General features: G+C 42.9%; 1 protein-coding gene across 9 annotated transcripts in view; it reads right to left on the bottom strand.

Moving 5' to 3' along the window:
• Positions 1–15,811, bottom strand: part of sumf1 (sulfatase modifying factor 1) — a 284,705-nt gene that overhangs the window by 252,921 nt on the left and 15,973 nt on the right. For all 9 annotated transcript variants that reach the window (XM_073072466.1, XM_073072471.1, XM_073072463.1 and 6 more), the window contains exon 3: positions 9,695–9,769. In XM_073072466.1, coding sequence (XP_072928567.1) covers positions 9,695–9,769 — 75 coding nt within the window. The remainder of the gene's footprint in view (positions 1–9,694; positions 9,770–15,811) is intronic.

Genomic DNA, 15,811 nt, shown 5'->3' with positions numbered 1-15,811 from the left:
TATTGACTACATCTCAGCATTCAACACAATCATACCCTCATTTGTAATCAAAAACCTGGTCCTTTTGCACCTCTCTCTGCACCTGGATCTTTGACTTCCCCTCCAGGAGACCACAGTCTGTGCAGATCGGAAATAACATCATCTCCTCACTGACAAGCAACACTGGTACACCTCAAGGTTGCAACTTAGCTCTCTGCTCTACTCTCTCTACACTCACGATTGCGTGGCTAGACACAGCTCTAAGGCCATCTATAAATTTGCTAACAACACAACTATTGTCAGAGTTTCAGATTGATGCTGAGGAGGTGTAAAGGAGTGAGATAGATCAGCTGGCTGAATGGTGTTGCACCAACAACCTTGCACTCAGACAGACAGACATACTTTATTGATCCCGAGGGAAACTGCGTTTCGTTACAGCCGCACCAACCAAGAATAGTGTAGAAATATAGCAATATAAAACCATAAATAATTAAATAATAATAAGTTAATCGTGCAAGTCCAGGACCAGCCTATTGGCTCAGGATGTACTCAATGTCAGTAAGACCAAGGAATTGTTTGTGAACTTCAGGAAGGGAAGTTGAGGGAACACACACCAGTCCTCATTGAGGGATCAGTGGTAGGAAGGGTAAAAGCAGGTATGATGGCGCTTTTGTTTCACTTGGAGTTTGGGGAGAATTGCGATGTCACTAAAGACACTCGCATATTTCTACTGATATACCATTAAGGGCATTCTAACTGGTTGGGATACCGCCTGGGATATGGAAGTGCATGAAATTGTCAACTCAGCCAGCTCTATCATGGGCACGAGCCTCCCCAGTGTCCAGGACACCTTCAAAAGCGATGCCTGAAAACGGCGGCATCCATCGTTAAGGACTCCCGCCACCCATTGTTACCATCAAGGAGGAGGAACATGAGCCTGAAGAAACACACTCAACATTTCGAACAGCTTCTTCCCCTCTGCCGTCAGATTTCCGAATGAACAATGATCCCATGAACACTACCCCAGTATTTTTCCTCTCTCTTTTTGCAATTACTTATTTAATTTAATTTTTTTATATATACTTATTATCAGTTATAGTTTTTATTTATTATGTATTGCAACGTAACACTGCTGCAAAACACAGAGCTTTACAACATATGCCAGTGATATTAAACCTAATTCTGATTCTGATTTCAGATTGTAGACTATCCCGGAATACGAGGTACTGTTCCCCTTGGCTGCACCCTGGCTAGAGGAGGCTGAGGACATGCAAGGGAGGAGAACTGGAATAGTGATGAAAATTAAAATGGGAGGGGTATGGGGGAACTATGGTTCAGGTGCAGGTCGATGGGACGAAGCAGGACAATAATTTGGCACAGACTAGATGGACCGAAGGGTCTGTTTCTGTGCTGTGGTGCTCTATGACTCTATTATTATTGTTACATGTGCCAAGATACAGTGAAAAGCTTGTCTTGCAGACTGTTCATACAGATCAGATCCTTACACAGTGGATTGAGTGAGAATAAGGTAAAACAATAACAGTGCAGAATAAAGAGTTAAAGCTACCGATAGAGTGCAGTGCAGGTAAATGATAAGATGGAAAAGGTAGATTGTGAGGCCAAGAGTTCGTCTTATCATACAACATAACAATTATTATAAGCGCAGTGAAAGTAAACTGCAATTCATAGGAACAAAGGTAAATTGGACTGTTTCATATTATGGGAACTAGTTTATACATTGGGGGTGTTCGTAAGCTGGGCATTTGTGACCTGGGTCTGTGCTATCTGGAGTTAAGTACTGTCAAAACACCCTGACCATCCACAATATGGTCTGTTGCAGCCTTTACTGATGCAAACATAATGAATTTCAACATGTTGTGGGTTAGGACATAAGGACATAGGAGCAGAATTAGGCCATTCAGCTGATTGAGTCTGCTCCGCCATTCCATCATAGCTGATTCTGGCTCCCACTCAACCCTATGCACCTGCCTTCCCGCCATATCCTCAGATACCCTGACCAATATGGAAACTATCAACTTCCACCTTAAATATTCTCATGAACTTGGCTTTCACCGCAGTCTGTGGCAGAGCATTTCACAGATCCACTACTCTCTGGCTAAAATAATTCCTCCTTACCTCTGTTCTAAAATGTTGCCCCACAATTTGGAGGCCCTTCTCGTTCTGGATATCCCCACCACAGGAAACAACCTCGCCACATCCACCCTATCTCGTCCTTTCAACATTTGTTGCCCTTATTGTAAAAAAAGTATATGTGAAACTGTTTAGAATGTGTGTAACTCAGTTTCCCTCCATACTAAAATTCTGTAGATTTTACAAATTATCTGCGAAAAGACAGAATCAACAATATGGAACTTGTCACTGATTCCATTAAAATATTCCACACTACCTTTTGTAATCCCGGCACAAAAAACTGGGAAACATTTTTTTTTCTTCAGACAAAATGTCATGGAGTTGTCAAAGTTACCCCCAACTCATTTCCCCACCAAAAAAAAGTTTAAACAACTGACGGTTGAGAAGGCATGGTCTTGAAATTGGTTGGAAGTGTTCAAACTAAACCTTCGACCACATCCAGAAATATAATGGAGTATTAAAATAAAAATTGAAAATTGTTTCAGATAATTTAAATTAACAAGCTATTAAGGAGACGTTAATAAGTTTTACAATACTGAGCCATGGGAAAGCCATTTTAAATTAACAGGCCATTACCCAGGTCTCTAGCAGCTATTCTCTTCTGTTGGAATCCAGAAGAAAGTACTACAGGTAATGCAGAATGTTTAGGCAGATTGTTGCTTCTTTGATGAACGACATGTTGCGTCCACCATTGGAATTCTATGGTCACGGTCACAATGGCACTGAATTTCCACACTTCAGCAGACATAGTTAGAGCTCACAAAGTTGCCAGTCTGACAGAACGGCAAAGCACAAGTAGCTTTGCTGTCGTTAGTTCCACAAAATATCAGCCATAAAGAGGTACAAATTCAGCTGTGGCCTGAAGGATGTTCATTGTCATGGCAATTGTATTCACAGTGACATTCACATCTCATATTATTCAACACACACATACTTCTCTGCAACTTCTGCTGTCTCTAACAGGATCCCATCACCAAGCACAACTAGCCTTCCCCTGCCCTTTCCTCTCCACTATCTGCAGGGATTGCTCTCTCCGACACATTTTCCCATTCATCCCTCTCTATATAATTGCAACCGCACCAAGTGTTGCAACTGACCCTACGCATTCTCCCCTCACCTCCATTCAGGGCCCTAAACAGACCTTCGCATGGAACCCATCGGTGTCATTTATTGCATCAGATGGTCCCAGGGAGACCTAATGCAAATTGGCAGATCACTGCTCCATCCACCGTCAGCCAGGGTCTGCCAGAGGCCAGCATTTTAATTCCCCATTCGTACATCATATCTGTCCATGGCCTCCTCTACTCCCCTCTTCTTCCCCTTGATTCCTGACCCCATCACCCCATCTCTTCCCCTCTGCCCATCTCACACGTTTTCCTTTCTCCAGTTCCCCTCCTCACCTCCTTCCCTGTGTTCCATCGTCCAATGTCCACTATCGGATTCCATGTTCTTCACCCTTTGTCACTTCCACCTATCAGCTTCCAGGTTCTAATATTATAACTACTCTTCACCCTCCTCCATCCAAGACAGCTCCCTCACCTGGATCCACCTCTTGTCCATCAACTCTGCTTCCCCCCCCTTCCCTCCACCCTTCAATTCTAGCTATCTCCCCTCTTTCTTTCCAGTCCTGATGTAGGATCTCAACACAAAACGTTGACTGTCCATTTCCCTCCAAGGATTAATGAATTTTATTTATTGAGATAAAGTGCGGAATAGCCCTTTCTGGCCCTTCAAGCCATGCCATTCCCAGCAATCCACCGATTTACCCCTAGCTTAATCATGGGACTATTTACAATGACCAATTAACCTACCAATTGGTAGGTCTTTGGACTATGGGAGGAAACAGGAGGAACCTGGAGAACTTACAAACTCCTTCCAGCAGCAGGAATTGAACCCAGGTCGCCTGTACAGCAAAGCGTTGTGCTAACCACTATCCTACCATGCCTGACCTGCTGAGTTCCTACAGGATCTGCAGTCTCTCATGTCTCATATTATTCTGCAATGTCTTTAAAGAGTCGTCGTGGCTATCCCTCGAGGTGAAGGATGATGGTCTTCATTCTGTTTCCACAGAGCGAAGACGCCTGTGCGTGTATTTGTTTAACGTGTACTCGATGTTGCACTCCAAGAAGCACATGATACTTCACAAATCAACCAACTGATTCCAATGGCATGGAAACCACGACGAATGGAGCTGATGGATTTGTTGCAGCCTTCATCCGCCTTCACAGCCGTTGAGTTCAAAGTAACTTCGTCCGCCTGTTCCACCGTTGAGGTCTTGGTTGGATTGTTCTTTGTCAGGGACCTCACCCTAGACCTTACCGCCATGGGTGACCCTACCAGGAGCATCGCTCTCAGGATCTCAGGACCACGCAAGCTTCTCCACCACGACAAGGTGACAATCCACAGAGAAGATGGGTGGGGCAGCACCGTAATGTAGGGGTTGGTGCATCACACTACAGTGATCACCCATGATCACGTGGGATTCCTCCCACATTCCAAAGATGTATGGTTAGAATTAGTGAGTTGTGGGCATGCTATGTTGGCGCTGGAGGCTTGGCGTCACCTGCCCAGTTCAATCTTCGCTGATTTTATTTGACACAAACGTCGTATTTCACTCTATATTCTGATGTTTCGCTATATATTCGGCCCTCCTTATCCGTGGGGAATTGGTTCTGGGACCCCTCGCGGATACCAAAATTCGCGGATGCTCAAGTCCCTTATTCAACCTGTCTCAATGCGGTGGATCTTAGGACCCAGCGGAACCCCAGACTTTATTTAAGCTGTCTCAGAGCGGTGGACATTAGGACCCGGCAGCAGAGATCTGAGTCCGCAGTGTTTCTGTTCGCGAAAATAATCATGAACACGATTGAAAATAAAGTGGAAATAATAAAGCAATCAGAAAGAGGTGAAACGCCATCAGTCAATAGAAAAGCGTTAGGCTATGTCGGTCAACAATTGGAACAATTTTAAAGGATAAAGTGAGAAAGGCTCTGTCCCGATGAAAGCTACAATTATTACTAAGCAAGGCAGTGGTTTAATGATTGGGTTTTGGGGTTTTGGGTTTTTGATCCTCCACATCAACCAGGCACGGTGGAGAGCGCACTCGAGAGTGGTCTGTCCCTAGAACTTCTGTTCTCGAGCCCGGCGCTGAAACACACATTCTTAAGTGTCTTATATGCATAGAAAGGTAAAATATATGCTATATACTAAGACAAATATTTGACTAACTGATGCTAAATAATACTGGATGTACCTGTTCCGACTTACTTAGTAAGAGAGCTTCTGATTTTTTTCGATCCCGATCCACGATAACCCACGCACATCCTCCTGTATACTTTAAATCATCTCTAGATTACTTATAAGACCTAATACAATATAAATGCTATGTAAAATAGTTGTTATACTGCATTGTTTAGGGAATATGACAAGAAAAAAAAGTCTGCTCATGGTCGAACAACAAGTGCTGGAAGAGCACTTCCAGGTTTTCGCATTCGCAGTTGGTTGAATTCGCGCATGCGGAATTCGCAGATAAGGAGGCCTGACTGTACATGCGACAAATAAAGATAAGCTTTAATCGTTACTCTCATAGTTGAAAAAATAAGGTGTTAAATATTCAGACTATTTTCTCCCTTCACTTGAGGAGCTGTGAACAAAATCTGTAGAGGTCACAAAAGTAAGAACTTGTCCTATCTTCCAGTTCTCAGGGTCTCAATGGCGAATTTCTAAAATTGAAGCATAGCTCTATAGTAATCAACTCTAATACCCTCCCCCCAACACCGACTTCCCATTTCCACACTTGCCTACGACAAAATGGCCAGGAGTCAATCTGTCTAAGAGATTTGCTGCTTTGGGAAACACGTATTGTCCATGGGAAGTATCGGACATTGTTTTGGTAAGTCTGTTTGGGAAGATGAATAATTAGTGGTGAAATATGAAATCACCTGAAAATCTGAACCAGCCAAGGACGTGGTTGTGCTGGACAGATTGCAGAGGAGGTTCACCAGGACGTTGCCTGGATCGGAGGATTTTAGTTATCAGGAGAGATTGGAGAGGTTGGGCTTGTTTATTGTAAGGAGGCTGATATTGATGTATATAGAATTATGAGCCATAGATAGGAAGAATGGTTGAAATATTTTTCCCATGTTTATGTTATCAAGAGAAGAGGGTACAGTTTTAAGATGAGAAGAAGCAATTTAAAAGGGATTTGAGTGCTAATATATTTTTCACAGAGTGGTTGATATGTACAACTCATTGTCAGGTGAGTCAGATACAAACATTTCATTTAAGAGGTATTTAGGGAAAGTATAGAAGGATTCTGTCCTAATGCAGTCAAATGGGATCAGTGAAGATGGACAGAAAACTTATCATGGGCTGAATCATAAACACAAGGGATTCTGCAGTTGCTCTAAATTAGTGGTCGCCAACCCGTCGATCGCAATCGACTGGTCAATCTTTTGGAGACTTTCCCAGCAGATCCCGAAAAAAAATTAAAATTAATACACAAATACTGTTGAGAGATTGTTTCTGGGTTGTGGGGTTGTAGTTCCGTTGTTTCTGGCCAGTACGCATGCGTGTAGCTCCCTCACCATGCACTACAGTGTACTTCAGTGGTCCCCAACCACCAGACCGCGAGGAAACGATATGAGTCAGCTGCACCTTTCCTCATTCCCTGTCACGGCCACTGTTGAACTTGAATACACGTGAGGTCATCAGTTGCCTAAACGCAGTGATACCCTAGCGCCAGGGATCACCGGTTGGCCTCGGATAACCAGCCGCCTTGCGCGGCCGGCGGGAAGTGCCATTGCTATTGGCCTGGAGTGCGGACAGATGGGCGCCGCCTCTGAACCTGTTTAGCACACCGAATGTTCGAGGGGAACCTGATGCTAAAATATTCGCAGACGATCTAATTCGGGCTCAGGTCAGGATTCCATAAGTAGCACAGCAGCTACCTCACCGGCCGATAGCTCCTACAAGGGGGGGCGGGAACGCGCCCTCTCGCGCTCTTCACTCGTTAGTTGGTTGCTCTCTCCGGACTGCGACCGCCACGGCCCCAGTACGGGAACAGCCGCACCTGGCCAAGGCGTTTGGCGGCGGGCGGGCGGAAGGATGTCTAATGAGGCAATGAAGCACTCAAAGCTGCTTCAGTACCCTGAGTCCAAGCACCCTGCAGTTAAAGACAAACCCACTGAGTTCTTTCAGTGGAAAAAAACGTGAGCAAGTGGGACAGCAGCTAAGTGCTGAGAGCCACGAAAACTAAATTGCGGAATAGACTGGGCATAAGGAACCCGCTTCGAGTATCGCTGTATTCCGGTCATGCTTAACACCACCCTATTACCCCATCCCCACCCCCTCCCCCGTCGGCCGGTCCGCAAGAATATTGTCAATATTAAACTGGTCCGTGGTGCAAAAAAGGGTGGTGACCCCTGGTGTACATACATTATTTCTACTTCCCGGTTGCAGGGTTTTACTTCCGGTCTTTTCTGCCCCGGTGCGCATGCGTGTAACTAATCAATTTGAGGTCGTTCTCGCCTTTCACTGAGGCCGAGGTAGGGGATCTTGGGCTTAAAAAGGTTGGTGACCACTATTCTAAATCCAAACTCAGCGGGTCAAGCAGCATCTATGGAAGGGAATAAAGTATTGATGTTTCTGGCCGAGACTCTTCATAAGAACATAAAGAAATAGGAGCAGGAGTTGGCCATCTGGCCCATCGAGCCTGCTCCGCTATTCAATAAGATCATGGTTGATCTGGCCAGGAACTCATCTCCACCTGCCTGCCTTTTCCCCATATCCCTTCATTCCCCTACTATGCAAAAATCTATCCAACATTGTCTTAAATATATATACTGAGGCAGCCTCCACTGATTCATCAGGGATAGAAAGGAAGGGGGAAGAAGGTCTCACCAACTACCTGCCAGCTTGTAGTCCCAGCTTGATCTGCTGAGTTCGTCCAGCATTTTGTGTGTGTTGTAGTGGGCTGAATGGCCTGTTTCTGTACTGTACAACTCCACAACTAACGAATGCTCACCCAGCCTTCACTCCACTTCATATCACCTCATCCAAGTTCATCAACCTACTAGATTCTCAGCACACCTCAAACAGGCTAGTCTAGCCGACCTTCCTGCCATCAGATGCGAGTTGCAGTGAATTTACTTGGCAGTGAACCAGGATCATAATGGAGAACAAACCAAAGTTTTCTGCAATTTGAAAGTAGCACTGTTTGGTTCATTAAACTTAATACATAACGCAATGTTATGTACTAATATTTGAGCATTTGATGGCTCTGGCCCGTACTCGCTGGAGTTTAGAAGAATGGGGGCATATCATTGAAATCTATCGAATATCGAAAGGCCTAGATGGAATGGATATGGAGAGGACGTTTCTTATAATGAGGGAATCTAGGACCAGAGGGCCCAGCCTCAGAATACAAGGGTGTCTCCTTAGAACAGAAATGAGAAGGAATTTCTTTAGCCAGAGGGTGATAAATCTATGGAATTAATTGCCACAGATTGTGGTGGAGGCCAAGTCATTGTGTATATTTAAAGGAGAGATTGATAGACTCTTGATTAGTAAAGACATCAAATTCTCAGAGGCTATATTCCATAAATAGTATTTTTTTTAACCGAACATGACAAAATGTAGCATAATCCACAAATTTACTGAGGCAGGCCTGAAATTCTGGTCATTTGTCTTTGAAGGGGTTATCTCCAAGCTCGCACTTGCCAGGCTTTCCTCTGAAACGTTACTGTTTGAGGCTGATAATGTTTAGCGATGTCTTGATCAATTCTGCCTACTTTATTAATATCAGTTGACTTTACCATTCCAGCCAGATCCCAGCTGGAATGAACTGCTGATCTGCATGTAGTAGGACGTCACGTGGAAGGCTTGTAACTGAAGCAGAAATAGTGTACGGCTGTAATGTTCTGATTGTCAGTAAGTATTAAACACTTTCACAACTTACAAAGAGAAGCAGATACTCATCAACAATGCTTTACCCCGATTGTTGAACCAAATTCGGCACATGTGAATGTCTTGTTTCTCCCTTTCAAAACTGGAATAAGTTATTTTTAGAAGTTTATGTTATTATGCAGGACTAGACAAACATTTTAATTTAGCACTTTTAAATCTTAGTGCTTTTAAATTTAGATGGACTTCTCTACCAACCACCCCCCCCCACCCCCCACCCCCCCCATGGTCCATCTGTGATGGGGAGGGAGTTTGGAAACCTGCTCTACAGCACCACCTCCTGGCTAATGCCATAACAGCTCCCGAATGGAAAACTGTTGACATACATTTCCATTCTGGACATTTCGTGGAAACAGCACTCACAAATTATTATTGCAGAAAAACAGAACAGGAATTTTTTTGGCAAAAGATAAATAAGATATCCAGAACTGTGCACATTTTAAACAAAAGTGTCCAAATATTCAAGCACCTCTTGTGATGTTCATTATTTCAAAAGAAGCTGGGTTAAGTACAAAAGTCATAATCTTATGGTGTTGATATGTGATTTCAGATTGGGCATATCATCATGACACTGGGTATGTACGATGTGCACATCACTTACTGCTTGGGTAATGCCGTTCTTCATCTTTTCACTCAGCAGTCCCTCAAACACAAAGGAGTCTCCAAATGTTTCTGCCTAAAAAAGTCAAAGAACACCAACTGATTACAACCTGTCACAAGTAACTATCCTATCATGGCTGCTTTGATCTATCTTGATTTAGATGGCTTCAGTCATGCATCTATATTCGTGCAAATATAATTTCCAAAGTTCTTTGTGATCTGCTTTCTTCTGTTTATGCATTTACTTTTAAAGCTGTTGCATGCTGACACAGGACTTCACTGCCTTCTCAAAACAATGTAAATGAAGCATTAAAGGCAAGAGAAAATCTGCAGATGTTGGAAATCTACACAACACACACAAAATGCTGGAGGAACTTAGCAGGCCAGGCAACGTCTATGGAAAAGAGTAGTCGACGTTTCAGTACTGCATGAAGGGTCTCAGCCTGAAACGTCGACTGTACTCTTTTCCATAGATGCTGCCTGGCCTGCTGAGTTCCTCCAGCATTTTGTGTGTGCTGCTTAAATGAAGCACTACTTTAAAAGTGAAATGTAATGCTGTGGCCATTACAGAGACTTAGTGGACACCAAGGCAAATGACTGCTGAAAGAAGACTAAGAGTTGACTTGATAGAGGTGTACAAGATGATACGAAGCAGAGACTTTTCTCCAGGATGGGTTGACTGGAGGAAGGTACAGAGATGATGTTAGAGTTAGATTTTTACATAGAGTGGTGGATGCCTGAACACCCTGTCAGATACAAAGGCAGATACAGCAGCAACATTTAAGAAACTCTTAGATAGCCACATCAATGACAGGAAACTGGAGCACTATGTTGGAGGGAAGCTTAGATTGATCTTAGAGTCCTATCAAAGGTTGGCCATGTATCCAGACATTAGGGATCAAAACAAACTTTCATCTTCCACTGTTGCCAAGATTATTGGATTGGTGATACGTCAGGCCGCCCACTAGGGATTGTGGCACTGGGTAGGCAAAGCTGTTTGTCTGATGATCAAAGGGAAAGCATGGGAAAGTTATGGGCAACAGAATGGCGTTTGAGGAAGAGAGCATCTCCCAACAACCGGTAGGAAGACTGGGAAAGAATATCAAAGTACAGAAAATAATATAAATAATGTAAGACCAGGAATCGATGTTTAGTGGCAGGGACACAATAAAGCATGAAAATACACACTCAGTGGCCACTTTATTAGGTGTACCTGCACGCCAGCTGATTATTGCAAATATCAGTCAATCGTGTGGTAGCAACTCAACTTATAAAAGCATGCAGATGTGGTCAAGAGGTTCAGTTGTTGTTCAGGCCAAACATCAGAATAGGGAAGAAATGTGAATTAAGTGACTTTGACTGTGGAATGATTGTTGGTGCCAGACAGGGTGATTTGTGTATCTCTGAAACTGCTGATCAAAAGGGATTTTCGTGCACAATTTTCTCTAAAGTTTATAGAGAATGGTGCGAGAAATAAAATGCATTCTTTAAGCGGCAGTTCTGTGGGTGAAAACTCATTGTTAATGAGCAAGGTCAGAGGAGAATGGCCTAACTGGTTCAGGCTGACGGGAAGGCAACAGTATCTCAAATAACCACGTGTTACAACAGCAGCGTGCAGAAGTGAATGCGTAACATGTCAAACCTTACTTTAAACTGGAAGATTATTTTTTGATGAAAACCTTATTGAAATATAAATGTTTGTTGAATGGATCTTCTGGGCTGCTTTTTCTATCTTTTCACTAAAACTACCATGAGCACACATCTCAAAGGTACTGGCACTGGAGAAACACCAGACCCTAACGTACACCAGTGGCGTGTTTATTGCTGAACAGATTTGGCTGGACTTCCCGTTTGGTCTTCAGAAGGTCTCCCCCTGAACTGAACAAAATGTTAGTCCAGTTATCCATTCCTAATTTATAGCAAATTTAAATCCCATCATCCACTCCCTAACACATTTCTACTTAAGTACTATAGTGCTCAGTCTGAGCAAACATACAAATAAACTTTATGAGAAAAGAGCACATAATTATTGCTGTGAGGCAAATAACTACCACAAAAGTGTAGTTCCACAAATGGAAACCTTTTCATAAAGTGATTCTGTGAGTGCAGTGTTAAGCAAAGCTTTAATATTGTTTAGTCTCTGGCTTATATAAAATAGTACATAATATTCTATCAGACAGCAGCTCAGGGAATCAGGCTCAGGCTCCATGGATCCAGGCAGTCCACTAGTAGTGTGCTTCCAAAGCCTCTCTACCTGTAATTCCAAATATAGGGCAGAGCTTTCTCTAATTCCTACCAGTTGAGCACCTCCTAAGACACGCCATTCAATTCACACTGCGTTTACATGAATAACTAAAGCATACATTGCAAAAACAATATTATACGTCTACTTAGTGAGTACACCTGCTGATTAATGCAAACATCTAATCAGCCAATCTTGTGGCAACAACTCAATACATAAAAGCATGCAGACCTGGTCAAGAGGTTCGGTTGTTGTTCAGACTAAATATCAGAATGGGGAAGAAATGTGTTCTAAATGACCTTGATTGTGGAATGATTGTTGGTGCCAGACAGGGCTGTTTGAGTGTCTCAGAAACTGCTGATGTCCTGGGATTTTCACGCATAATACTCTCTAGAGTTTACAGAGAATGGTGTGCAAAGCAAAAAAAAAAATCCAGTGAGTGGCAGTTCTGCAGGCAAAAATTGCCTTGTTTATGAGAGAGGTCAAAGGAGATGACCAGGCTGGTTTAAATTGACAGGAAGGCAACAGTAAGTCAAATAACCATGTTACAACAGTGGTGTGCAGAATGGCATCTCTGAACACACATGTTGAACCTTGAAGAGAATGGACTACATCAACAAAGGACCACACCAGGTTCCACTCTTGTACCTAATAAAATGGCCACTGAGTGTATGTGAAAATAAATTTGAACCAGGTTTTACCTTTTGCTCATGAGGCATAATCTAGTTAAAGACTGTAATTGAACTGACAATTAAATAGGTCTTTGCGTCAGATTTCTGATCAAAACTCAGATTATTAATGACAAATAAAATACCCAAAATAAAGATCAAATGGAGAATACCAGATATTCACTAAACTATGCAAGAAGATGTTCCTATGACTATCACGTAATCTTGCAGCAATGGGAAGGGAACAGTTTGACTTCTATGTATTTACAGATGTATCGGTTTGATCAACTTTAAACTGACTTCAGCAATGCCTTCTGTCCAGGAGATAGTTAAGGAAGGACAATAAATGCTGACCTTCTCAGTGACATTCATATCCTGCAAATGAATAAATTAAAAAGTAATAAAATAGCTGCAATCAACTGCAATTTATTATGCATGCAAGAGGTTCTACAACTAAAACATCTTTGGTTTTATAATTAAGCACCATAAACAGTGCCTAAGGGGAGCACACACAGCAGAAGGAGAGGAACATTTTACCCATGCAGATTAATTATGTTATCTACAACATGAAAGTAAACATTTGATAAGGAGGGACACATAAGACCATAAGAATAGGAGCAGAATTAGGCCATTTAGCCCATCGAGTCTGTTCTGCCATTTCATCATGGCTGATCCCAGATCTCATTCAACCCCATGCACCTGTCTTCTTGCCATATCCTTAGATGCCCTAACCAATCAGGAAACTATCAAGTTCCTCTTTAAATATACCCATGGACTTGGCCTCTGCTGCAGTCTGTGGCAGAGCATTATCCTCCTTCCCTCTGTTCTAAAAGCCCACTCCTCAATTTTGAAGCTGTGCCCTCTAGTTCTGGATACCCCCACCAAGTTGACAGTGTTGTTAAGAAGGCATATGGTGTGTTGGCCTTCACCAACTGTGGAACTGAGTTCAAGAGTGTGAGGTAATGTTACAGTTATATAAGACCTTAGTAAGACCCCACTTGGAGTACTGTGTTCAGTTCTGAACACCTCACTACAGGAAGGATGTGAAAGCCATAGAAAGGGTGCAGAAGAGATATACAAGGATGTTGCCTGGATTGGGGAGCATGCCTAATGATAATAGGTTGAGTGAACTCGGCCTTTTCTCCTTGGAACGACAGAGGATGAGAGATGACCTGATAGAGGTGTATAAGACGATGACAGGCATTGATCGTGTGGATAATCAGAGGCTTTTTCCCAAGGCTGAAATGGCTAACAAGAGGGGGCATAGTTTTAAGGAGCTTAGAAGTAGGTACAAGGGGGATGTCAGAGATTAAGTTTTCACAGAGAGTGGTGGGTGCATGGAATGTACCGCCAGCAATGGTGGTGGAGGCGGATACAATAGGGTCTTTAAGAGACTCTTACATAGGTACATGGAGCTTAGAAAAATAGAGGTCTATGCGGTAGGGAAATTCTAGGCAGCTTCTAGAGTAGGTTACGTGGTCAGCACAACATTGTGGGCCAAAAGGCCTGTAATGTTCTGTAGATTTTCTATATTCCATAGGAAACATCCTCTCCATATCCGCCTTATCTAGTCCTTTCAACATTTGGTAGGTTTCAATGAGAACCCCCTTCATTTTACTAAATTTGAGTGAGTACAGGCCCAAAGCTACCAAATGTTCCTCATATGTTAACCCCTTCATTCCCGGAATCATCTCTGGAGTCATTCCAATGGCAACATATCCTTTCTGAGATATGGGGCCCAAACCTGTCGACAATATTCTAAGTGTGGCCTGACTAGTGTCTTATAAAGCCTCAGCATTATCTCCTTGCTTTTATATTCTATTCCCCTTGAAATAAATACTAACATTATATTTGCCTTCTGTAGCACAGACTCAACCTGTAAATTAACCATCTGGGAATCTTGCACGAGGACTCCTGCACCTCTGATGTTTCAATTTTCTCCCCATTTCGATAGCAGTCTGCACTATTGTTCCTTTTACCCAAATGAGTCAGCCTTGAGGAATAGTCCATAATTCACTCACTCCATTCCTCAGCCTTGAAGAATGGTCCAGAACTCACTCAATTAAAAGGGGCGCTGACCGAGAGGACCCACTGGCGTAAATTTCAAAGTTATCGGTATCTTGGATCCTTGTGAAAATATAGTTTAATTTATTCCTCCCTCCCCCCCCCACCCCCATATAATTTAGCTTCTACAGTTTTGTGCAGAAGACAGCACCATGGTCAACTTTACTGCAGAAACATGAATTGCATCTTTTGTCCTAATGACTCTCCTTCCCCTTCAGCTCTTTATTGGTCCTTTCCTCCACTTTACCCCACTCTTCTTTATTCTCTGCTCACTGTTTCACGGAGGTTGCGTGGGCACAAGTTAATGAAGAGGTGAGTGAGGATGTATTAAATCACAGGTCAAACAGGGGCCATGCTAGTACCCCCTGATGTGGGAGTTGTGTAGGTCATAATTAACATCCACTAATTGCCTATTATTAGTGTTTCAAACAAAAATTATGTAAAGGATATTAAATTATTGAGATGTATTTTTTTTTAAACATTCTCACAGGCACATCCCCACCTCCACCTGGGTTCATCTATCTGTGATTGGGACCAAACACCCGTGGGTTTTCCTCTTTGAAAAAGAGTATGCTTTTCATCAAAAAGCAGAGGATACTCGTGTAAGCCTTTCATTTCTCAGTATATACAACTTTGGCAATTCTAATCACACAGCGTGGTAACAGGCTGCTTGGTCAAACCTGTCCATTCTGACCATAAAGTCTTTTTGAGATAGTCCTGTTTTCCTGCATTTGGACCATATCCCTCAAAACCTTTTCTATCCATGCACTTGTCAAAACTTCTTTTAAATGTTGTGATTGTACCCTTCTCCACACCTTGTCACAGCTCATGCCATGTACTCAACACCCTCTGTGTGGAAAAAGTTGCCCCTTAGTTCCCACTTTAATCTTTCCCCTCTGTCTTCTGGGTTTAGGCTCCCCTACCCTGGGGATAAAGGACTGTGACCTTATCTGTGCCCCAGATAACTCAACCACTAACACGCCAGGAGCAAAAGGCCTAGCCTATCAGACCTCTTATACCATTATTCCAGACCCCATAACATCTTGTGAATCTTGTCTGCCCCCTTTCCAGCTGGTATTGGCATTGATTTGTTACTGAGAAACAATGAAAAGCTTTTGTTTTGTATACCACGCTAAGTTTAATG

This window comes from Hemitrygon akajei, chromosome 19 (genome assembly GCF_048418815.1).
Source record: "Hemitrygon akajei chromosome 19, sHemAka1.3, whole genome shotgun sequence".
NCBI lineage: Eukaryota > Metazoa > Chordata > Chondrichthyes > Myliobatiformes > Dasyatidae > Hemitrygon > Hemitrygon akajei.
Note: the sequence above shows the minus strand (reverse complement) of the source record. Positions and strands in the feature narration are given on the sequence as shown.